This window comes from Cheilinus undulatus, linkage group 8 (genome assembly GCF_018320785.1).
Source record: "Cheilinus undulatus linkage group 8, ASM1832078v1, whole genome shotgun sequence".
Classification (NCBI taxonomy): domain Eukaryota; kingdom Metazoa; phylum Chordata; class Actinopteri; order Labriformes; family Labridae; genus Cheilinus; species Cheilinus undulatus.
This window is the reverse complement of record NC_054872.1, coordinates 9,721,772-9,747,983: the sequence shown is the minus strand read 5'-3', so window position 1 is coordinate 9,747,983 and position 26,212 is coordinate 9,721,772. Positions and strand designations below refer to the sequence as shown.

General features: G+C 37.4%; 1 protein-coding gene across 1 annotated transcript in view; it reads right to left on the bottom strand.

Annotated features, from left to right (window-relative positions):
- Positions 1-26,212, bottom strand: part of si:dkey-122a22.2 — a 36,066-nt gene that overhangs the window by 7,820 nt on the left and 2,034 nt on the right. Inside the window, exons 2-7 of the mRNA XM_041794382.1 lie at positions 25,986-26,145; positions 25,741-25,812; positions 25,528-25,604; positions 24,849-24,949; positions 21,425-21,541; positions 15,278-15,352 (exon numbers count right to left, since the gene is read on the bottom strand). Coding sequence (XP_041650316.1) covers positions 15,278-15,352; positions 21,425-21,541; positions 24,849-24,949; positions 25,528-25,604; positions 25,741-25,812; positions 25,986-26,145 — 602 coding nt within the window. The remainder of the gene's footprint in view (positions 1-15,277; positions 15,353-21,424; positions 21,542-24,848; positions 24,950-25,527; positions 25,605-25,740; positions 25,813-25,985; positions 26,146-26,212) is intronic.

Below are 26,212 nucleotides of genomic sequence, written 5' to 3'. Positions count from 1 at the left end.
TATTAGGAACCATGAATAACATCACAACAAACAAATAAATGCTCCAGTCCTAATAAGGCATCCCGTACAGGGATGTGACTTAGGCTTATTCATACCTTATTTTAATTAGTTTTCATCACCTTTAATACTCTACTGTAGGTAAAACTTCACCTAAAAAAGTATCTGTCCAAAAACTCTGAAAAATTACATTTGAGAACACTAATATCTTGCAGTGGTGTTGCCTCATTGATGCTTTCAATGTCACCCAGCTTGAAACATCTCTGTTCCTCTTAGAGTTGATAAATGTCCATGGAAAACTTTTAGGACCAAAAGAAACAAAAGAAGAATTGCTAAAAGCAGCAATAAGATTTGTGTAGAATTAGCACCAACGCCTGTTTCATTGTAGCACCTGATCCACAGAAGAATATACTTTCATCATATGCGGGCATAAACACACACAGAGACTTGCATTGAAACATGCACGTCTTCAGCCTTTTGGTACATTGGATTTACATATGTGACTCCACAGAGGCTATATGCCAAGACAGAGCACACAGTTGCAAGAAAAAGCATGTGAACCCTTCGAAACTATCTATTTCTGCATTAATTGACCATCAAATGTGATCTGATCTGCACCCAAGTCACAAGTATAGGCAAACACAATGTGCTGATCCTAACACTGCACAAGCAATTACAATATTTAAAGTCTTTATAGAACAGCCATTAAATATTCACTGTGCTGCTGGAAAAGTAAGTGAACCCTGGATTTAATAACTGGTTGAACGTCCTTTGGCAGCAATGACCTCAACTGAGTGTTTCTGGTGGCTTCTGATCAGATCTACATAACGTTCAGGAGGAAGTTTGGACCATTCTTTCTTATAGAACTGCTTCAGCTCACCCATATTCCTAGGCTGCCTAGTGCAAATGGCTTTCTTTAGGTTATTCCACAACATCTCTGTTGGATTTGGGTCTGGTTATAGTAGATTTACACAATGTTTAGGGTCGTTGTCAGGCTACATCAACTTCTTCTGAGCTTCAGCTGGTGGACAGCTACCCTGACATTATCCTGCAGGATACCTTGATAAACTTGGAAATTCATTTTCCCCTCTATAATGGCGAGCAGCCCAGGCCCAGAGGCAGCAAAGCAGCTGCAAATACTGATGCTCCCTCCACCATACTCCTCTGTGGGGATGATGTTCCCACCTATGGCACCATACATGGTGCTGTGTGTTCTTCCCAAATAACTCAACTTAGCTTCATCAGTTCACAAAAATTTTTCCCTGTAGTGTTAATGATGATGATGTCCTGCCATAGACACATGCCTGTTCAATCGTTTGCATATGGTAGACTCATGAACAGAGACTCTGAATTGTTCCAATGATTCCTTCAGCCTTTAGCTGTTACTCTGGGTTCTTTTTTTTATTTACCTCTCTGGGCCTTCTAAGAGCACTGTGCCCTTCGAGTTAACCTGACTGGGCGCTCACTTCTAAGTAGAGTAGAGATGGTACTGTATCACCTCCATTTGTGGACAGTTGGTCTAACTGTGGACAGGTGAAATCTAAAGTCATTGAGATGACTTTGGAACAATTCTTCAGAGAAGGTCTTCTGGGGGCTCTTTTGTTATGAGGCATGGTTCACATCAGCAGATGCTTCCTGTGGAGAACAAGCTCACAAAGCTTGAGTGTTTTATAAGTCGGAATAGCTCTACACCTGGCTCAGATCTTGTCTGATCGATTGGACTTCCGGTGTGCTAACTCCTGAATCTAATCAGCGTTTTAGGAGTCATTCGCCCAATGGTTCACTTACTTTTTCCAGCAGCGCTATCAGTGTTTAATTGCTGTGTTCAATAAAGACTTTAAATATTGTAACTGTTTGTGTGGTATTGGGTTAAGTCGCTGTATGCCACTGTATACTGTACTCATATACTGCATACATGGAGCTGGCCATGGTGCTGAAAGTTAGTGAAGCACCATGTGTGCCCCCCTCGTTCATTCCAGCCTAATACAGCCAACAATACCTAAGAAACATTGAATGGGCCACAGAGTGTAGTCAAAGTTATTAGGGCCAAATCCCCCCACCATGAAATCACACAAATTTATGAGGAACCTGGTGCCTCTGCTATTGTTACAATAAGCATATGATTATTAGACAACTGAAAAAAATGTTCTAATGTCACACGTCAGCTGAGAGAAGCCATTTTATGTGACATCAAACTTTCTGCTGCAAAAATCAATGAAAATTAAACACCTAGATGTGCCAAATCACCTCAGCATGTGCTAAATTATGGAGTTGTTTCACCCAACAAGAAGAACATTAGGAAAACTGTAGGATTAGCCTAATGTCTTGTTTAAAATGCTGAAAAATTTAGAATGAAATAAGCAACATAAAATGTGCATTTTAAAGTCATACATCATGTTAATGATTTGTGTAGTAAGCAGTTATCTTATAAAGCTGTTAGTAAATTACTGGTGCAGTGGTTACTCGCGTAAAATCCCCACTCGTGGGGTGCACAGATGGCCTAGCGGTCTTTAGTGCTACCCATGTAAGCGGGCGGCCCTGCTTCGATGTCTCTCCCCACTCTCTCCCATTTCCACCTCTATCCACTGTCCTTCTCCTATCAAATAAAGGCACAAAAAGCCAAAAAATAAATCTTAAGGAAAAAAGAAAAAAAAAAAAAAAAGAAAGAAATCCTCACTCATGTATGTCAGTAAAGGACACCAGACTAATCTAGAGGCTTTATAAAAACAGCAAGGAGATGCTGAGGAGAGGGAGAAGAAGCCAGTGGGCCCCATTGCTCTGCTGCTCTAGCCACCGAAGCTAAAGTTTATTCTTTGTGTGTTTTTTTTTTTGCCAGCCTTCTCCTCTTCTTCACTGGTTAATTTATAGGGGTTAGCAACACTTACAAGCATTACCTATCCTTCAGAGGCTTGCAGCTGTGCATAGACCTACTATTCAGCCACCCCTAACCAATGTTCACAAGCAGAAATGGTTGCAGTGGGCCCAGAAATACATGAAGACTCATTTTCAAACAGTCTTGTTTACTGATGAGTGCTGTGCAACCCTGGATGGTCCAGATGGAGGAGTAGTGGATGGTTGGTGGATGGCCACCATGTCCCAACAAGGCTGCGACGTCAGCAAGGAGGTGGTGGAGTCATGTTTTGGGCCGGAATCACGGGGAGAGACCTGGTAGGCCCCTTTAGGGTCCCTGAAGGTGTGAAAATGACCCCGGCAAAGTATATAGAGTTTCTGACTGACCACTTTCTTCCATGGTACAAAAAGAAGAACTGTGCCTTCCATAGAAAAAATATCTTCATGCATGACAATGCACCATCTCCTGCTGCAAAGAATACCTCTGTCCTTAGCTGAACACACAGCACACTGTAGCATCTCCATTAGCAGCTGAGTCGTGGTATGCGTGCATGAAAGATGTACGTTTTCCTCTTTGTTCATATTTGCTGTTTAAGATACTATCATCATTTCATCTACCCAGTGTTGTACGTATTATCATGCCTAATTTATATTTTATGCTTATGATTTTGTAGATTTATATTTGTGCTAGTGAAGCAAATTACCATGTAAGCTGACAGACTTTGCTTAGCTGCATGCTACTTATAGTGAGCCTAATGCTACTTCAGTTGTATTTCTCATGTTAGCCTTATTTTCATGTATGCTAATTTAAAGCTGAGCTAATCTATTTTAGCATATTTTCTGCTCTGTGTTCATTACTAATTTTGTATTGCAGACACCATATATGCATAAAACTCATTAAATAAACCAGAACACAAGGTGTCCATGTTGTCTTGCTTCTAATCAGAGCACCTAGGGTGAAAGGAATATATAAAACCGGTGCCAGTTCTGATAACTCATTTCATAAGTATTTTTTAAAGCAAGTACTCCAGTACTTTAACGCAACTAATAAATACAATGAGCTACTCTCCTTTGTGTTGGGAGTAAAATTTGACTATGAGTATCTATACTTTGACTCTATTACTGAAGTCTATTACTGTGTCTACCACTGCTCATTGGCAGTTCATCATCTCCCAACCAGGAAGTAGAGGGTTGAATCCCCATGTCCTAAAGTCACATAGTGATGTGTGCTTTTACAAGACGCTTGACCCCAAATTATGCCCACTGCTGCATCAGTGTTGTGTGAATGCTTGTTATTACTGTTGCCAACTTTACATAGCAGCCTCTGCAATCAGTGTGAATGGGGGGGGGGGGGCACTTAAAGTAGTCAGATGATGAGTAAAATGTTACACAAGCTCAAATCCATGGACCATTTAGCATTGCCAGATCTAACGCTTACAATGCTTAAGTTGTTGCAGCTTCTTTGAACACAGCACAAAGCAGCAATGTCTTTGTCAGCTGAATCCTAGCTGTTTAACTGCTTTAAAAAAAAACTACAGTACAAGCATGCACTTTAGTGTTCAATTACCCATTTCATCTGTTGTTGTGGCATTTGTTATCCAAAGAACAATAGTTGAGCATATTGGATGCCGCTTCAGCAGAGCATGTCAGCAGTGATTGGTCAGACGGGGCTGAAGTACACAGGGGAAAAAAGGGAGAAACTTCCTACTGTTACAAAAAGACAATCCTTGTAGGTCAACAAGAGATACAGCAGGAGGTAGGTGTAAAAGAAACAAGCAAACCTATAAATTTCTGATTCAGAGAAACATATAAATGTTTTAAGACTAAATCAGACTTCACATTTGACATTCTCATGTTCTGCCCCCCACCACCACAGCCGCTGTCAACCCTCTGGTTCAAATCTGGTCAAATCATTCTCAGGTCTAGCACTGAACACTATTTCAAGGATTCTCCAGCCACCTGTCCTATTCCCACCTCTTTTTTCCATTTTTAATTCTGCCCCGGAGTGAGGATTATGCGAAGCAAGGCATGCGTGTCAAAGGGAAATTTAGTGGGTAAAGACAGCCAAGATTGGCGGGATGAATTAAACAGATAACAGAAGGAAGACGAAGTGCGGGAACCATGTAGAGCAAAATGCCTCACCGATGTTGGTCATTTCAGAGGGGCTCTTTTTTTCCTCCCCACAGGAGCGAGGAGGCAATATCTAAATTAATAAAGTGATGAAATGAGTTTGTGCGGTGGACTTTCTGCTGTTTGACTTTCCCATCTGGATTAGTGCAGGCTGAATGGACGCTCTGTTACTTTTGTTACAACCGCGCAATTCACTGTCGGAATTTGGACCTGGAGTGATAAGGTTCCCCTCCTCCTCCTCATTACCATCTTATTTCATATGCAGGGCCTCTGTTACCTGAGAGCCTGCTCACTCACAAAACACGAACTATTACACAGGCTTCTGCCAACTATTACAATGAGCAAAGTACATTTAAACACAAACTATTACACGAAGCTCAGCTAAAATAAGGCAGAAGAGAACATTTTTTTCTAAACTAGTTACAGCAAGGACTATTTAAAACAAAGGACATAAGAACAGTTACATGAAGGGGCATACAGCTCTCACACATGGTGCACAACCTGACCACACCTTGAAAAAAATATCTTGTTATAATAGCCATCATTAATAACCATCATAACTAACAACAAAGGTCTAACTGTAGTTAGGAACGTTTAACTCAAAATTTACATTTTCCTGTTTCAGGTCAGGTAGGATTACCAAAAATATTCCTATTTTCTGAATGCCAGAATAATGAGAGAGAGAATTTTTCGAGAATTTTTGTATTACTTTCTTCAAAGTCAGAAGTTTGCATACAATTTCCTTAGAATTTGGTAGCATTGCCTTTAAAATGTATGACTTGGGTCAAACGTTTTGGGTATCCTTCCAGAGGATTCACACAAGACTTTGCTGGAATTTTGGCCCATTCCTCCTGACAGAACTGGTGTAACTGAGCCAGGTTTGTAGGCTGCCTTGCTCGCATATGCCTCTTCAGCTGTGCCAACAAATTTTCTTTAGGACTGAGATCAGGGCTTTACCTTCCTGGCTGATGTCTTGAGATGTTGCTTCAATATTTTGTTATAATGTTCTTTCCTCATGATGCCATCTTTTGTGAAATGCACCAGTCCCTCCTGCAGTAAAACTACCCCACAACATGATGCTGCCACCCCCATACTTCACAGTTGGGATGGGGGTCTCAGGCTTGCAAGCCTCCTTCTTTTTCCTCCAAATGTAATGATGGTCATTATGGACAGGCAGTTTAATCAGACCAGAGGATATGTCTTTAAAATCAAGGTGGCTGTCCCTGTGTGTATTTGCAAACTGTAATCTGGTATTGTTTGTTACTTTTGGAGTAATGGCTTCCTCCTTGATGAGTGGCCTTTCAGCCCAGGACCTGTTTCATTGTGGATAATGACACTCTCTTACCAGCATCAGCAGCATCTTCAAAAGGGCTTTAGCTTTTGTTCTAGGGTTGAATTGCACATTTCATACCAAAGCACATTTATCTCTGGGACACTACTGAGCAGTATGATGGCTGGACATTCCCGTAGTGTTTATACTTGCATGTAATTGTTCAAACAGATGAATGTGGCACCCTCAGATATCTGGAAATTGTAGCCAAGGATAAACCAGACTTGTGGAGGTCCACAATTCTCTTCCTGATATCTTGGCTGATTTGTTTGAATTTTCCCAGGATGTCTCAGAAAGAGAGAGTGTGTTTGAGGTGTACCTCCAATTAACTCAAATGATGTCAATTAACCTATCAGAAGCTTCCAAAGCCATGACATCATCATCTGGGCTTTCCCAAATTGATCAATCTTAAGTAAAATGCTAAGTAAACTTCTGACTTTGATTGGGTAATAAAAAATCTAAAAAAAAAAACTCTCTCAATATTCTGGCATTAAGCAAATAAAGATAATGTTGGTCATCATAACTGACCTAAAACAGGAAACATTTAGTCTGATTTAATGTCAGACAGTAAGAAAAAAAGATTATGTAAATGATAAGATTATATTTATATTAATGCCATTATCAATTTAATTCATTCTTCTCTTATTGAATGCTTCCTGTGAATTTAATTTTTTTTAAAGTATACTCTAAAGGTTTTTTCACTGTTTACAAATCAAATTTTATTGAGACTCTTTCTCTGAACAAGACGTAGGCTACCTTCAGTGAGAGTCAATGACAAGAACACTTTAATTACAGGTAATAACATGTATGGCTACTTTAATGTCTATAGTCATATTTAAATATAGATATATTCTAAGTGTTTTCATATTTAAATTTATGCTCATAATTTAAGATTTTAGTGTTTTTTTATTAGTATATTTTCAGGTAAGTGCATTTCTTTCCAATGTGCACTATTGGTGTATGTATTTGCATGACAATAAAGAACCTATCTGTCTGTCTGCCTAATAAACAGTTTTGATAACTAATAATGTCAAACATCAAGTGTTTGGAAGGAGAAAATGATAAAATATACAACAATTCTCTTTTTTGTTGGAAATGCCTCAGTTAAAACAAACTGCTTTCTGGATCTTCAATCTCCGACCTTGGATTAAAATAAAATACTACTGCTCATTTTGTTAAAATAAATAGAAAATTAGTCTCTGGATCCTGGACGTGTAAATAAATTGAAATCTAGTACATAAACAACAGTTCACATACAAAAAGAGACATGACTTGCAAGAAATCACTGCTCAACAGATGTTGCATGTCACACTGTTTCTGTCATTTATTGAAAAATGAAGCCACACTTTCAACAGCTTCAGCCTGTTTTTGTGACTGTCAGCCATGTTCACTTCTCTGTTCCTGTCAGCTTGTCAGCTGTGGAAGCAAGGCATTGATAAGTTAATCTTTTAAAATAAGATGTAAATGATATTGATGGATTGAATCAATTGGATTGATTCCCATCCCAAATAAAAAGGGGCAAAACAGTTGCAAAAAATAGAGTAAAAGTTGCAAAACAGTGGCAAAAAAAGTTGCAAAAAGGGTGATGAACAGCAAAAATCGGTTAACAGTGGCAAAAACCTTTTAATGGGAACACTGAAGAAATGTAAGTGTTCTAAAAGTCTTAGTTTTTGTGTAACTGATTTGTAAACTTTCAAAGCCTGCAGAGACCTTGTATCATTTAAGTTTCCCTCCATAAACAAATAATATAAATCTAAATTTTTAAAGAAAGACTTTCATCTTTACTGTAATGCATATGGTTTCCAAGTATCAGATATCTGTCCCATGAATAATTGGTATGCTCTGAAAAAACTAAACTGGTCAACCCCTATTGAAAATTGCAACCAGCTGACTCAGCAGCGTGTATTTTAAAACCCCAATCTTAAACACTGTTCCAAAGTTGCTGCTTGGACAGAAGAGAACAGAGGAGAGAGGAAGGAACTCTTAGCAGGTGAGGAATATCTATAATAATCAATACTTTAAAATTCCTTGTATGATGTGTAATGTTCTAACAAAATGTCTAGGGATTTTTAAGGCCATTTTCAGTCATTTTCTGACATTGTTGTGCTGAGACAATGCTGCCTTCTGTGTCATGTGATGAATGTGGACACCAATCAGACAGGAGAACTGTGGACTCAGAGCGAACACACAGCACTTCAGGATCTCAATTCTGAACCAACTGGAGTGAGAATGACAGAAGAACACACAGTTTTATGTGGTGTTATTTCTCACATGAAGGCAAGTGAACTTCTGACAACTTCTCATATCGAAGTCATAACAGCGCTGGTACATGAAGATACTGCTGCACTCAAGTCTTTTGCATCACCTTTCTCTGTTGGAAGACGTTAAAGTAGTTTCTATTAAGTTTCTATTATTATATCCCTACCTTTAACTCATCTTCAATTCTTTATAACCCTTTTACTACTTTGCCTGGCCTTTTTTGCAGCATTTTTGCCACTTTGTGAACTAATATGCCTCTTGTCTTCAACTCATTTTTGCCAAATTTTGCATATCTTTGCCAATTTTAACCCATTTTGCCGTTTTCACCACTTTACATCATTATCTTCACCCGTTTTGCCCCTTTTGGCATTTCTTTATTCCCATTTTTGTCACTTTATTCCCAGTTTTGCCTCTTCTAACCTCTTTTCTCCACTTTATTTTGCCAATTTTACCACTTTAAACCCCTTTTTGCAACTTTCAAACTACTTATCATCATTTTGTCCACCATTTCTTGCCCCTTTTGGCATTTACATAAACAATTTTTGCCACTTTTATTCCATTTTGCCTCTTTTAACCCCTTCCCCCCACTTAAACCAGTTTTTGAAATTGTTAAACATTTTTTTGCCACTTTTCATCAGTTTTTTTTTTTTTTTACAACTATTTAATTCTTTTCCCCTTACAGTTGACAAGTTCCTTCTACTTTATAGGCTTCCTGACATTTGTGCTCATCATAGCTAAGCTATGAAGTCTAACATTACTTTCCTAGTGGTTTAGTCAACGTGCCCATCCAAACAAAAAAACAAAACAAAAAACCAAAACATATATATAAATATGATTATTATTTTTTTTTTATAAGAATGATTATTTTTCAGATTAAATTCAGGTTAGGCCCCCCATGTAGCTGGACCCTGGAGAGCTCTCCTCTTTATACTCCCTTATGGGTGGCCTTGACTATCAGTGCTGGGACAGTCTTGCTTAATACAAGCATTTTTAACAAGATTGCAATTTTGTGCTAAAAAGATTTAGGCAAACAAAGTAAACAGCTTATCCACCATATTACTTATTGGTTCCCTGATTTTATTCTTGTTAAAATGTGTCATTTACAGAGTATGATTTTCCTCAATTGTCAAATGTATTTAAACTACCATCATTCCAGTAAATTTTATCAGGACAATATCTGCTTAATCAACATTTTAATGACCACAGTGCCAGTTTGCATCACTTGAACAATCAGTAAATAACTGTAAGGCACCAATCCAGAGGTCAGGAGACCAACTGTGTTTGAAACAAGTACTACATCAGAGTTTTTAACTTACAGGATTGGCTCCAAGGTGTAATACCCAGTATGAACACAGGGGGTCATCCTTGCACCACAGCTGATGTGTGTTCTCTGCCATCCTCCCTGTACCAAAACTATAAACAGGCACTGAGCATTTTTCTGTTTTATCCTCAATATAATGTGCAGTTTTTCTGGTTGTTGTTGTTGTTTTGGAGTCTTTGTTTGTTTGTGTGTGTGTTGTTGTAGTGGTGGAGGGCTCTTATAGGGGAGTAATGTCACTAGACCACCATAGAATAACTGATGCAGATGAATCCATTACAGAACCACATCATGCCAGTCAGGTTGGACCTTCATCTGCTGCTCTGTCTTCAGTAATTCCAACTGTCCTATTTCTATTTATAAATAATGCTGTGTTCCCCTCCTGCTGTGCCAGTTTGCCTTGTGGCTCTGTGTTATCGCTTCAGCCTTCTTTCCCTTGTGCTTCCCGTAGCCTTTGAATCTGAACATTTTGATTTTGACTTAGACTTTATGCCTCTTGTTTTGGAAACCTCAGCCTGTGGGTTTTGTGTGCTGCCCCTGATTCTGATCAGAGAGATTCTGAGTGTGTCGCCTGTCCATGAGTCATGCTTTTGGATACAGAAAATCTGACACTAAATTTAAGACTTTTAAAGGCCTTTTTCAAGACCCTCCTCAAACATTTTAAGACTCTATCACAGTTTGATTTCAAACCTGTTACATAAATGATAGTTATGCATGTTTTTTTAGTGACATAATGTGATAAAGAAAATAGCAGTAATATTTCTTATTAAAGTATGCAAAATAGGCTTTCTTGAAAATGTTCACACTAAACTGAGAAAAAATCCCTGTTTCTAAAAGGTAGCTGACAATGGAAGCTCTTCTTTTCATTCAAGCTGCCTTTAAGTAGTACCACAGTCTTGAAGTGCCTATCCACAGGTTTTACACAACAGTTAAAGCTGGAAAGTAAAGAAGTATAAGTTTAGGTTTTAAGAACAAAATACAATGTATAATTGTCTGTTTCAGGATATCTACAACCTCTTTAGATTACTCTAATAAAAAAATATAAGACCTCATAGTCTTGCATTTAAGACATTTTAATTTTTCAAAGGCCCTAATTTTGGCTGAATTGATTTATCACCCTTTAATACTTTTTAATACCAAAGGACATCCTGTTTTATGGCTCAGTGTTAATACATTTTGGCAAAATTAAAGGTTTTAGCTCCATATGTCTTTCCTGTTATAAAAAAAAGAAACAGTCAATTACTCATGTTCTCATGCAACTAAAAATATTCCCATTTGAATGGGAAACAGGAACCACTGATTTTTCTATTCAAATAACATTTCAAAGCAAATCATCAAAATAAAACTGCTGATTTTTTTCCACTAATTGACATATTGATTAATCACTGAAGCTCTTGTCCAGCTTTTCATAGCTTTCAGTCAGGTGACATGCACAGAGGCCCAGTGGGAAAAATGAGCAACAGGATGTTGACAGCTACTGTATGTGGAGCTGCTTTAATCCTCCATCTCTTCAAAACAATGCATGTTTACGTCACCTGACAAGCAAAAAAAAAAAAAATAGATATTCATATAAACTTTAGGTTTTTGTCACTTTGGCCCCCTTATACCCCCTTTAATGCTGGTCTTTATTATATTAGGGTATAGTCTTTATTCTAATATTAATGACTGACCTGCCCTCTTTGTAAACTGTCTTGAGATAACTTTGGCTCTGACTTGGCGCTATACAAATAAAGACTGGTTGATTGATTGTACAGCAGAGTGGAACTAAGTCAACAGCAAAAACTTCACTTCAAAGATGATTACATACCAGTATATCTACAGTAGTGGAGAATCCTTCTTCTTACACAGCTGCCATAACCCGACACACCACATCAACTGTTTCAAATATCCATTGCATGAATATATTTTACATTTATCTGGGAAAGCTCCCATAGAAAGTGTTCGGGAAGGGAAGGTCTTTTTAAAAAATCTTTAGAAGGTAATTGGAGGAATGTTCTGTGTGTCTTATTCCTGAAAGGCCAATCAGAGTGAGAAGACAAAATGACGTACTCTTCTCCTGAGCTGACAATCTACCGCTGCCTTAGATTGTTAATGTTGGAGATCTCTGTGAATAAAGCCGATGCCAAAGCCAGTCGGTACATGTGCAAATGTCTTCTCTGCCAAGACAAGCTTTCAGTGTGGTTCTTGGTAGTTGTTTTAAAATAAAATGTTGTCCAGTTCCAGTTAAACTGCCATTTTCCTAAAGCTGCACCCAAGCTAATTGCTACAGCAGCAGCAGCCATTGAATACACAGGCTGACCCCACCCACAATGATGGCAAACCCATGCTGAAGCAGACCTGGTTAAAAGTTAAAACAGCTTTTCCATCATGAAAAGCTTTCAGTGTAGCTCTCTACTCTTGTTAAATAAAGGAAGGCTGTCCAGTTCTGAAAAAATCCAAGCTGTCACTTCTGGTGTTATTTTTACTCTTCATTTCATGGTTCTAATAAAACGTGGTTCAGTTCAAATAAAACTGCCGTTATGTTGCAGCTACATCCAAGCTAATCACCACACTGAAGGCAGCCATTGCAAATAACTCGTAAAACTAAACCCCGCCCATAGCTAACGCCTCATTCTCCTCAAAAGAAGCCGGTTGGTCCCAACAGTATTTAGTTCGGCACAAGCATTGTAGATTGGAGTTTTTCAAGACTGATTTACCTGATGACAGACATGGAGTTTGGCAAATTCATTTGCTTTGCAAGGATGAGAGCATACAAAAGTACAGACAGTTTTACGTATTTTCAGCATTTGGGACAATAATGTTGCTATTTTCTCTTCTCTGGGTTTCGTTTCTTACACAGGGTTCTCTAGATTGATAACCAAAGTTAGTTTCCTTGTAAGTTAGTGCATCCAGCTAAACAGCTATCTTCATCAAAAATATATATATATAAATAAAACTAACTCAAATATGTAGGCTGCAACCCAGATCCTCAGCTTCTCCATAGCATGCAGCAGTTGGAAACCTTTCTGGCTGACAGTGTAAAAGCTATGAATAGCAACCACTGAATCATTTTGGCAAACTGTAAATTATTTCCAACAAGGAAGCACATATGACTTACTACACATGTGCTTATTCTTGCAAAATTTTATAAGCTATTTAAGGACCCCCCTGGAATATCTAAAACTGTTCCATCATAGGAAATTTTGTTGTGAATAATGTTTTCTGGACACAAATGTAATGCTTTTGCAATAGCTGTGTTTTCCTGACTAGACAAATCATGTTTAATGTGAATCAGCAGTCTCCTAAGTCTGCTGAAACAGTTAATAGTTAAAAGGGCAAAAAGCAAGATTCCTTTAGAAGCCAGAAAGCCACAAAGCTTCTCTGTTGTCCCCAGCTTGCATATATTTGCATTGCAAATCAATTAAAGGACAAAACACTACTTATTTAGGGCACTGAGATCATTCCTAACAAGAGCATAACACCATGGATCAGTGTAACCACTGTGCTACTGCAGGAATAAAGTAAAAGTGCACATGCTCATGGCTTTGAAGTATATAAGCCAGTTGAGAATCGGCTTTTAGCTCTGATTAATGGAAATGTTAATATCAGAGCATACAAAACTACACAAAGTTATGTTTTCAACAGCTGTTTCAACATGAAAATATTCACATGAACAAACCCAGATCCATGAAGAAATGTTTGATTTTCCAAATCTGGTGCAGAATGCATGCAACCTGACAAATCAACTGTTTCTGACATGAATGTCCAAATGCTAAGAATACTGTTCTTATTTTGAAAGACTGTGTAGGCTGGACAACTGAATTACACTACATTTACCCCTTCAGCTGATCCTGAGCGTACTTCTTTAAAACAATCATCAGAGAAACAGAATTGTAAGTTTATCAGACTAACAGTACTAAGAGAGTATGAGTAGAGCAGCTAACTTAGAACTCACTCGCTCAAGTCTTATCATAACTTTGGGGGCTAAGAAATTGGCAGTGTCTTAGTCAGTGAAACATTGTAAAATTTAACACTTTAAGGGGACATATTTTACCCTTTTAAGACAAGTTTATATTGCTCAGAGGTCCCCAAAACATGTCTGTGAAGTTTGTTGCTGAAAAAACACTCCAGTATTGGATTTCTGCATGTTTAAAAAAAAAAACCTGTGTTTTAGCCCTGCTCAGAATAAGCTGTTTCTGTGTCTGTGGCTTTAAATGTCTAACTCTGCCCCTGACCATGACCCAGCTAGCTGAGAGGAGGATCAGGAGAGGAGGGAGGAACTTCTTCCAAGTGGGGAGGGCCAACCAAACCTGGGGGCGGTGCCAACTCCCCACATTAGGTCATGATGGGAAAACCTGAGAACGGCTTGTTTTAGCACACATTTTCTGAAAGGTGGAGAGAGGGGATAGTGGACAGGCCGGGGGCACTTATTTTTGTTACAAAAGACTGAAAAAGTGATTTTTGCATAACATGTCCCCTTTAAAAAGAGTCTATAATGATTCACCCTACATATAATTAAACACCACTTTTGAAAGTCTTTCATGTTTTACAGAATGAATGAGCTGGAGTAACTCTGTGTCAGGCTGGGTCTCCTCTAGTAAGAACTCTAACTCACAAGACAACTTCACCAATGGTACTGTGTCTCACCTCAAACAACAACAATCCACTAAAAGAAAAGCCAAAAGATCCCCGGTAGGGATAGGCAACATCCAAACAAATCTAAACACTGCCAAAGGGTATGATGGGGAACTCGGCCCACACATCCACCCAGATTTGAAATAGAATTGGGTGGAGCTTCGATCACCTGACTCTTGACACAGCTGAACTAACACTGGTGGATGAACACTGTCAAATAACTCCAACACTGAAGACTATTTCACTCAGAGTGGAGTTAAATTACGCTTTTGGGAATTAAAAATCAATGTTTAACCCTCCGATGTCAACAATCCAGTTTTGCTGTGTACAACAGCTGTTTGGGATGTGATGTAGATTCTCTTGCTATATGGTGGAAAGGTACAGGAGTACAAGCTGAAGTACTGATTTCAAGTACCAAAAAAACCTCTCAGTTACTTAAATGATACCAGCAATGCAGGCATAGTAATCTCAATTAAAAACAAGAAAATGCCACAGTTAAGTCTCAAGTCATCAATCAGGCTTTAGATTTCTCCCCCTCTCTAATCTTTGTTTGATATATTTGCTTTTTATCTTTTTTTCTTCCCTGCATCATGTTTTATCCCCCACCCTCTGAGCTTCTTTTTCCTTTTTTTTCTCCATCTTCTTTTTCATTCTGTTCCTCCACATCTCTCCCTCTTTACTGCTTCCTTAGCATGTTTCTATCTCCTCTTCTCCCTCCAGCCATCATCTTTTGTCCTTGTTCTGAACCACCTATGCCCCTGAACCCAGCAATAACTCACCAGTAATCATTCCATTGGTCCTCCTCAAAAATGTCTTCTGGGATGGGATCAATCAGCACCAGGTCCGATACTTGCCTGAGGATGGCACACACATGTATGAGGTCAGACTTATTAACTACCCTTGTCCTTGTCACCCTCTAGGTCCATCTGTCTCTCTGTGTATTCATCTGTTCCCTGTCCTATGTTACCCTTCTGGCCCTCGTCGTAATAAGTGTGAGATGGATAGCGTCATCCCTTCTGTCTTTTTCTTGTCCTTTGTCCCAACAGATAAATGACCACATGTTCACCAGAACCAGGGGCAATGTTTCCATTTGAAAGTGTGTCATTCACTCAGCACTACTTAATTTATCTGTTGGTGGTAGCAATATACCGCATGATTAAATACTTAATCTTTCATCTCTTGTGTTGGCTGCCTGTCACATAATCACTGAAGCGTATCAAAGATGGCCTGCATATGGTAGATCATGGTAGGGTACGCAATGGAGACTTGTTAGACGCACAGTATTTTACTGGGAGATTAAGAGGCACTGCATTCTGCAGCAAACTAAAATACTCTAAAGAAAGTTTTGTGCCATTAGATGTCATAAGAGAGCACTAAAATCCCCTATAAACAAAATAGTCTCCTGTTTCCTTTCTGGAGGCTGAATGTGTTTGAGATCCTGACACTTCAATGTGTTTTTAGCTTCATTTTTACAAAATATAAATATTTTAAAACCAAGACTTGGTGGAATACTGCAGCATGTAATGTTTTACCACATCAAAGTGACAAAAGTTATGGATGGCTTTTGCTTCCTGAGATTTTAATGGATTACAACTTCAGCGGCCTATTCCACCACCTGTGATTGTGGCAGTTTCAGTCTGCCCCATCTACTCTGGGCTGACAACAAGAACACATACAACCAGGACTTATCCATCTCCCTACTACTGCACTTACTGCTGATATATTTTGGGTGGTGTACTTAACAGCAAGCTACTGTGGATCCTCCCAGGCCTTCAGCCTACTGTGAGAGCAGGCCTGTAAACTGCACTTTGAGTCACTTACTGACTATTTGACATCTTTACCTTTAGATTGCTCAGTTATTGGTCTCACTGAAACCTGGTTAAATGACTCGACTGTGTCACAGTATTCATGAAAAGGCTTTAATCATGTCTCCTTCCATAGAAAAAGTAGGTCAGGCATCCCTTTATGTAAATGAGTCCTTAAAATATATATTGCGAAAAGATCTGTTAATTGGCAATCTTGATACTGATAACTATGCTGAGTCAGTCTTTATAGAGCTAACAGATGCACCCTGTTTCCCAGGCCGTACTCTCATTGGTTGTGTTTATAGACCACCAAGCTGTAATGTTAACATTTTTATTGATGATCTTGATGAGTTTTAAATACTATTACTAAAGAAAATAAAACTTGTTTTATATTAAGGGATTTTAATATTGACCTAATGCAACTCAGCTCCAATTCAGACAAAATTGTGAATATTTTATGTGCAAATGCTTTTTATCCCCTTGTATCAGAAGCCACTAGAATAACATCATTTAGTAAAACTTTAATAGACAATATAATTTCCAACTGTGCAAATAAAAAAGAGCTGTCTGGTATACTGTGCACAGATTTCAGACCATCTTCCTATTCTTGCTGCCTACCATTCTACTGAAATAAGGCAAATTACTGAAAATATTTCATCAAGAAATTTCAAGATCTCAAATATTAAAGTATTTGTTGACAAAATGTCCAATAGGCACTGGGATCAAATTTTGCAGACCTATGATGCATCTGAAGCATATCGCACGTTTTGCAATGAAGTCTTTGGCATTTTTGATGAAACCTTTCCATATAATTACAGATTAAGCAAACCAAAAGGTAGTAAATCTTGGATAACTAAAGAGCTAAAAAAATTTATATCTAAAAAACACAAATTATATAAAGACTATTTAACTAATCCTTTTCCTTTGAATTTTAATGTTTATTCTAAATACAAAAATAAACTCAATCATTTATTAAGAAATTCAAAGAGACAATATTATCAACATAAATTTAATGTATTCAAAAATGATATGAAAAAGACATGGAGTGTCATCAACGAAGTTTTAAATAAACCCTCATCTAAAATAACGCCTCAGCACAAATTTCATACCAATAACGCCATCACTGAGGATCCCACTGAAATTGCCAATGAATTCAATAATTATTTTGTTAACATTGGTCCCATTCTGGCAGCAAAAATCCCTTCTATGCAAGTCAGTTCACCTGTCATAGAGCCTGTCTCATACTCATCATCATTTACCTTTACTTTGGTGAGTGAGAAAGAAATCTGTGACATGGTATCAAGTTTAAAGTTAACTGGTGCTGGTCATGATGACCTTAAAATGAAAATAGTAAGTAAAGCAGTGCCTCCCCTCTATTTTACAACCGTTATGTCTTATCTTCAATCTCTCTCTCCAAACAGGCATTGTACCAGACCAACTGAAATGGGCCAGAGTCATTCCAGTATTTAAAACTGGTGATCCATCAATATTTTCAAATTACAGACCAATTTCACTTTTGCCTTGTTTCTCTAAAATACTTGAGAAAATAGTTTACAATAGATTAGTCAAACACTTCAAGAACAATAACCTGCTATATCAGCATCAGTATGGATTCTCTGATTCAGCTGGTTGATAAAATATCTACAGCTTTAGATCAAAAAGAATTTACAGTTGGAGTTTTATCGACTTATCTAAAGCCTTTGACACTGTAGACCACAGCATGTTATTGTCAAAGCTAAAGGCTTATGGGGTATCTGGCGTTGAGCTTGATTGGTTTAGAAGTTACCTGCTTAACAGAAAACAGTATGTTGTTTGGAACAAAGCTAAATCCTCATACAGTAATTTACAGTGTGGAGTTCCACAGGGCTCCATACTGGGCCCACTTCTACTCCTTATATACATAAATGACTTACCTTTAAGACTTATACATTAAAAGATGGGCTAAATGGAAACTATACTTGGAAGAATAAATAGCGTCCCTGGTGGTCTGCCTTAGACACTCATATTGTTGTAATGCATGTACCGCTCCTTTAAATATAAACTCTGATTACTTACAGCTGAATGTGTTAAAATCCTCATATAACTTGTATTGAAATCTGTATTTTGATATTTTATGTCTGGCAATGTCTTATTATGTTTTGGTGTTGTTATTGATGTTATGTTTTGTTTGAAAAACAATAAAATTTAAGTATAAAAAAAATAAATGACTTACCTTTAATATCGAATGTTGCATTTTTTATTTTTTATACCGATGATACAAACATTTTCATCACACATAAAGATGAACATAGATTGATTGCTCGAATGAACAATGTTTTAGATAGGATTGACTACTGGTTCAAGTGCAATAAATTATCTCTTAATATTAAAAAGAGTGCTTACATAATCTTCAAGCCTAAATGTAAAAACTCTGTCTGATAATATCCAGCCTATTGCCATAGCTAATACTGTGCTTGAACATGTTGCATATGTTAAGTTTTTAGGTGTTCTTATCGATGACAAGCTCAACTGGAAAAAGCATATATCATTTGTATCCAATAAATTAGCAAAAAATACTGGGATTTTACGGCGCGTAAGACACATCTTGTCAAGAAAAAATCTCATGGATCTGTATTACAGTATGGTTTATCCTTTCATTTCTTATGGTATAGTATGGGCCAATACATACAAAACCAATCTTCATTCCATTTTTCTATTGCAAAAAAAAATTGTTAGAATCGTCACATACTCAGAGTGGAATGCTCATACTGCTCAATTATTTCAAAGCCTACTAATATTAAATATATTTGATATAAATATTATGCAAATAGGCACTATTGTTTTTCAGTACCTATATAATTTACTTCCTGAATCTTTCAATGGCTTTTTTGTGACTAGGTCTGATATCCACCAGTATGATACCAGATCTGTTGATCTTCTCCATACTCCATTATATAGAACCAGCCTTGGACAGTTTTCAACCAGGTTCAGAGGCCCAGTAATTTGGAACAGATTCTCTGCCTCACTCCGCAGTCACACTTCCATTTTTGCCTTCAAAAGACATCTTAAACAAACGCTTTTAACTGCATATAGCAATTTTTAAGTGCATTGTACTATGGCACAAAAATTGTTTTCCTGTAAGCTGTATTATGTTCCTGCTTTTAACTTTGAGAATATGAATTTGTTGATATTTTTTCCCTGACAGGATCTAGCAGATGTTTGTGTTTAATATTGTGTGGGACCCTCTTATAAGCCCTTAGGGGTTTCTTTTGTCCCACCTGTGTATTTAATATGTTTCATGTATTCTTTTGTACTATTTTAATCTTCTCTCTTTTGCACAAATAAATAAATGAATAAAAATAAATGAATAAATACCTCTGGCTTTGCATGGTGTTACAGGAAAGGACAGAGCAGAGCAGAAGCTCAGGTTACAACCCACACAAATAGAGGTATGAGTTCATTCTCTGCTCCTGATACCATTACTTGACTATATCTTTAGAAATATTTTATTCTACCATTTTAATTTTTAATTTTGGAAAATTTGGTAATTTTCTAGATTTTTTGTACTAATTATACTGTATTTTCCAACACCTTAGCCAAACACGTGCACTTCGATCAGTAGCTAGCAGTGAACTAAAGCATCACTTATTGAAAACTCACAGCAAGTGTGCATTAATAACCAAGTTTCATTCTATATCACTCAGTGTGACAGTGAACCACGTGGTTTTATCCTCATAAGCACAGTCTCATCATTTAATAGCTGTGCCTTGGAGGTTACGTTACAGGTGGAAAAAGTTCTGAAATTATACTTCTTGGCTTTAGTTTTTTAATGCAACAAAATTGCCGACCTTTACAGGGGTGAATAGACTTTTTAGAGCCACTGTAAGTGTGCATGAAAATACAGGACAGTCAGAATAAGGGCTCGGCAATACAAACAGAAATCCACATTTATGAATACAAGCAGAACCATCACAACAGCTTTCTCTGTACTTGAGGAAAGATAAATCTTTAAATTCACAATCTGAGAGTTTTACAAAGGCAAAAAATTAAGTGTTAAGTCAAACAAGAACAACTTAGGAATTAGGGATACGCGTGCTTAAATGGTTAAATTCGTTTATCAAATTAGCCAGCAATAGATTTACAAGTTGGTTAGAATAATTACTTATCACTTGTTATAAACACAGGCTTGAAATTCATGTCTATAATGCCCTTTTCAACTGTAATGAACCTCCTGCTGGTAGAGGCCACCATAGCCTCAGTTAATAGCCACTGTGTTTCTTTCTGTGCTTTGTCCCAGCAATTCACCAGACGTAAATACGAGAAGCTTAGTGGTAGCTTAACAGTTAGCGTGTTGTAAGAACAGCGGGGTGTGACAGTTTTTTTCAGTAGCAAATGGAGATAAAGTGGTATGTAGGCCAAGGGTTGGACGCCCATATAACTACTCAACCATGGTGAAAAGAGGTGACATATCAAAGCATGTTATGTTCTGCATAGAGGAACAAAGGCTAGCTAAGCTAGCTGCTAATGTTAGCCATGCTGAACAAAGTATATCAGGCTCACATCATACCCACTAACGCAATGACCCAATGAGGAATTTGACTGTTTTTCATTCTTCTTTTCTCTTTCGGCTTGTCCCTTAAACACAATCTAAATGGGTGTTTAGCCAAATGAGGTAACAGATACCTAAAGACATTCTTAATAGGAATATCATAAAATCGATTAAAATCACAGAACATCGAAGTGTAATTTGTTCTGAAGAACAGAAAACTCCTTTTTGCCCTATTTACCCACTTAAAGTAATCCTCTACAATTGTAATATGTATTCATATTTTCAGTGATGTTTGTCAAATAACAGTGCAAAGCTGTTTAAGAAAAACACTGACAATTTTCTAAATATATATATTTTTTCTTTGTGACCCATTTTTAAATGTTTCCATATTTATTAGAAGCCAACTCCAATGGGCCACATGCTACTGGCAGAGAGAATTCATATTTGCATGTTTTAATTAGTGTAATAATAGTCTAATATTGTACCAAATGGTTTTGTCCAGTGCCAATTAGAACTTTTTTCCAAAGACATCAAGACCTTTGTGTGCTAAACTAGTGTAAGCTCTCAGGGTATTTCTAAATTACAGTACTTACACATCGTGAATGTGGCTGTAAAATCTGCTGTTGAGTGCGCCAAGCTCAGAGCCCACCAAGATGAAGGGCTTGGCTATCCCAGCAGTCTGCAGAAGTCGGTGAAGATCATCTACCATCCTGGAAGATGAAAACAATAATCTGTCTCTGCATACAACCAAAATGTTCAACAAATTGGACATGGACCTTAATTTCTACCGTTAGATGTGACAAAGATTCCCAGCATGCATAATGAACACAACAGGAAAATCATCTATCTCACTGAGTCAATGTTATCCTCCCAATGGGAGTGTGTCCTTTGAATTGAGCTGTAGTGTTCTCAGATCTGCTGATTAACAAGCTTATCAAGAGCCCACTAAATAGTCATAAGTAAAAGGAAAAAAATATTCAAAAGATAAAAAGAGGTTCTCCTAAAATCTAAAACTTTAGTAATTGAGATACATTTAAGGTCAGATGTATCTTTTATTCATATTTAATCTCTTACTGGGCAGAGAACAAACTGGAATAGCTCTGCTAAGATCCAGTCATAGTAGCTTCTCTCTTACATCAGACAGAATAAATAAGACCAATCAAACTTACTAGGTTTGTTGTGCTAATACAGGGGTGTTAAACTCAAAGCCCCAGGGCCAAATTCATCCTGTGGTGCAGTTATACCTGGCCCACATGACCTTATTATAATTTTATTAGAAGTGTCCCACTGGTATGAGGTCTGCAGATTTCCTCCACTATAAAAAATTCAAACTTAACCTTATTATTTAAAATGTCCCTGTTAAAAATTTGAAAATGTTAGAAGTAAAAATAATTGGATAAAATTTTGGGAATGTGGGAAAAAGAAATTAATTTGCCTTTTTCTTTTCATAATTTCATTTTACAACTCGCAATATGACTTAAACTTATTTCTTTGTATTTTATTTTATATTTGACCTTTAAAACTCATGATTTCTACTTTCATCCCATATTTTTACATTTAAAACTCTTGATTTCAACTTTTATCTCATATATTTCCATTTAAGAAACATTGTTTTGACATTTAATTTTGTTTTTTGACCATTTGAACTAATACGTTTGACTTTTTTATCTCAGATTTTGAGCTTTTAAACGTATCATTTTGATTTTTTTTTTAAATCAAAGACCTAAATACAGAATCTGGACCCTGTTGGGTTGAGTTTGACACCCCTGTGCTAAGAAATCAAATCTGAGGTGTCAAACTAAAATGTGTTCTTAAAGACTTGAGGGATTAAGGTGAAGTGGTCTCCACACTCCTTCAGATATTGAATTCTGTAAATTTGATTGCTTGTATCAAAAACTGGTGACTGCCCACTCTCTGTACCAGGAGCCAAGATGAACTAGATGGTTCATCATCAGTGAGACAACACATTTCTTTGATTAGACAAGGACTTTGTCTACTCTTCTCTGTCTTTTGTCACATTTTAACCAAGACACCAGCACAACAAACTTAGCTGTCCTGCAGTGCCTGCCAATGTTTCCTGCATCTATTAAGCTCTTCATCAGGTACTCAGTAAGTTTTTTTTTCCAATGATTTTGTTTGTTTTACATGTAAAACAAACAAAATTCCTTTCCTGGTGTCTGTTGAAGATCTATCAATCTGCTGTTAAGTCAAAGGACTGTCAACCATTGTTTCTGCTCTCTGCAATTGTCTTTGAGATCCACATGAACTCTGTCCACTGTAACACTCCAGTTTTACACTGTACCTGGACTTAAGTATGAGGAGCATGTTTGGATTCATTCAGAAGAGACCGTTAAACCCGGAACAAGAAATGCTCATCCAGAAGTTGTGAACAGATTTGATTTTTAAATGATTATGTATGAAATTATGGAGTTTTTGCAAACTTACTGCCATATGACTGTCCTGGCATCTTTAAAAATAAATTAGCCTAGCCATGACCACAGTCTGTGTGTTGTTTTATCTTTTAGTTTGGTACATTTAATTATATTGAGTGCTTATATGATTTAACCTAAGTCCTGCTTACTTAAATAGACTACATGAAGTTTATTTGACTTATCCTCTGCAAGATTTTTCAGTGTTATCAAGTCGACCACACTAAGACACATCAGGTTTCGCAAATAAGTAATATAAAGTGTTCACCAACAGGCAGGTGGGAGACTGTATGGTCAAGTGAGGAAAAGTTATTTGGTCTGATCAAAATGGTGCATGTTTTGTCATTAGACAGTCTTGGCAGACACCAAACACTGCACATCACCACAATCACCCCATCCCCACTGTGAGGTAAGGTGGTGGCAGCAGCATCCTGTGGGGATGCTTCTCAGCAGCAATCCCTGGAAGGCGTGTAAAGGTAGATAAGCAAAATATAAGACAATCTTATTCAGTGTGCAAGAGAACTACGGCTTGAGAGAGGATTGATTTTCCAGTAAGACAATGACCCAAAGCATACAGAAAAAGACAACAAAGAACTGGGTGAATGTTCTGGAGTGTCTGACTCAAAGAGTTTTTTTGTACTTTTTGGGGTCAAAAAGCCAAATCATATTGACCATGATTGATTTAGAAAATCAATAAAAGGGTTAAACATCCAAGGAATGATGTTCCTTTACTTAACTTTCCAGATTTAATTGGTTTCCCAAATGTTTTTAAGTAAACTTAACTTGTCAAAATTTGCAATAAACTACATGTACATGGATGCTATGTGCTAGCTGAAGAGGAGAGGGGCGATCCATCAAAGCTAGCGTTTTGTGATGTAAGGGGGATCCATTAGAAGGCTTTATCGAAGCTAACCCATGTATTCAGGTTTAGGATGAACGTATGCTGCCAAGATGGCAACATCTTTTCCAAGGAGGGCAGGCCTTATTTATTTTAGCAAAACAATGTCAAGTTGGATTCTGCATGTATCAAAACTGCATGGCTCAGGGCACTTGTCCCTGTCCACAGTCTTGACTTGTCACCCACTGAAAATATTTGGAGCATTCATGAAGCATGGAATACAGCAAAGGACACCTCAAGCTGCTGAGCAGCTAAAATCCCTCATCAAGCAAGAACGGGAAAATTAAATATCAAAATTATAGAAAGAAGCTGCCTCAATTTTTGTGTTTTTAAAAGAAGATGTGTTACTACAGAGTGGCAAATATCCGCGCCTACACTTTTTCAAAGGTGTTGATGGCACCAGCTATTTTAAACAGTAATTTTGTTTTTTTTGTCACAACACTCCCATGGGATCGCTATAAGGACTACCAGCACAGGTGAAAAGCAATGTCATGTAACCTTACAGTGTGTCAGAGACAGGGATAATAGCAGTGCATTAATGATTTACAAGTTAAAGGCCTCAATAGACTGTTAGGTGCATATCTTAAATGGCCCAGCTCTGATCATTTTCTGTCTTACCATTGCTCTTAAAAATAATCAGTACACATTTTGACACAATCTGTAAAAACAGTTACCAGCTAGTTTACTAACCGTCCAGTTGTTGACATCCCCCAGATTTTCTCAGTTCCTGAAGTTTCGTTTTGCATCAGCCGCTTGCTAAAGCCCAAGCCTGTTCTGTCATAAGTACAGACCTGAGGCAAATGACACACAGTCAGAACAAAGTCAGAGCTGTTCACAAGATCGCTCTTGTATTAGTCATATATTCTCAATCAGCTCTACCCTACCCCACTTTAGTACTAAGAAAATGCACGATGGTGGAACTAGATTGCATGAAAGATACAACTGGTTTATGAATGCATCTAGACCCTTTCCCAACAAGCTAGTGACCTCAATTGGGTCACATTTCAGACAAACAACATGAGGCAGGCTGTCAGCCACAGCTTTATGCTACACTGAGTCCTTACTGAGAAGAGACGATGTGGCAGGGTGACTGCAAAGATTGTCCCCAACTGCTCCTAAACAACATGGCTATTGGTAGTTATTTGTTAAAAAAAAAAACTGTCCAGAGAAAATAATAATCAATATAATAATAATAAAATAATATATAATTCTGCATTCATTTGATCTTTATCTTAATTGTCACAGTACTATTAATCAGCTCTACATCTTTGAAGAGGTTTAATATATAATAAATATAGGAATGAATGTTGACAGTATATCAATTAAAAAATATATTTAACTGACCTAACAGGATGCGTAATTTCCTCACCTTTGTTAGGGTGGCCAAACTTTCTTGGATATGGAACCAAACATCTGAAGACATTCCCGTTGGTGAATCCAATATGACTAAAGAAGAACAAACTGTTTGTAGTGTTGGCTAAATTAATGAAGACAGACATAAGCCTGTGTTTCATAAAACACTGGCAGTTCTTTTCAAAACGATTTGTGCATGATTGGGTTGGATTGTTGCAGGTTTCATTACCAACTGGTTTTCCATTTCCTTTACACAGAAGATGCATCTTTTGACCCAAACCAATATCAACAATCTGGCCATCTGGATATAAGAGAGAAAAATTAGACAGAGAGACTGAGCTTCACGGAAGCCTTCCCATTTGAAATCTGAGGAATGACTGAACACATTAAGACACTATTACACATGTTAAGTAAGTAAATATAAAATTGTACTGAAAGCAATAGCACAACTTTGTCAGTGTAAGTTAAGGGAACCTTTAGGCAGGAGCATCTGTCCTTCCCTCTGCAGTGATGCATAGTTGAGGAATGGAGGGATAATGATGATTAAAATCAAACATTTTCCAATGTTCAGGAGCACAGAACTGTTTGACAATCGACCATCAGCATCAGCTTTGTTGACCTGTTCATCTGGATCCTGGAAGAAAAAGGCAATTAAAAAACACTCACCAGATTCCAGCATCTACACTGGAAAAAAAAACATT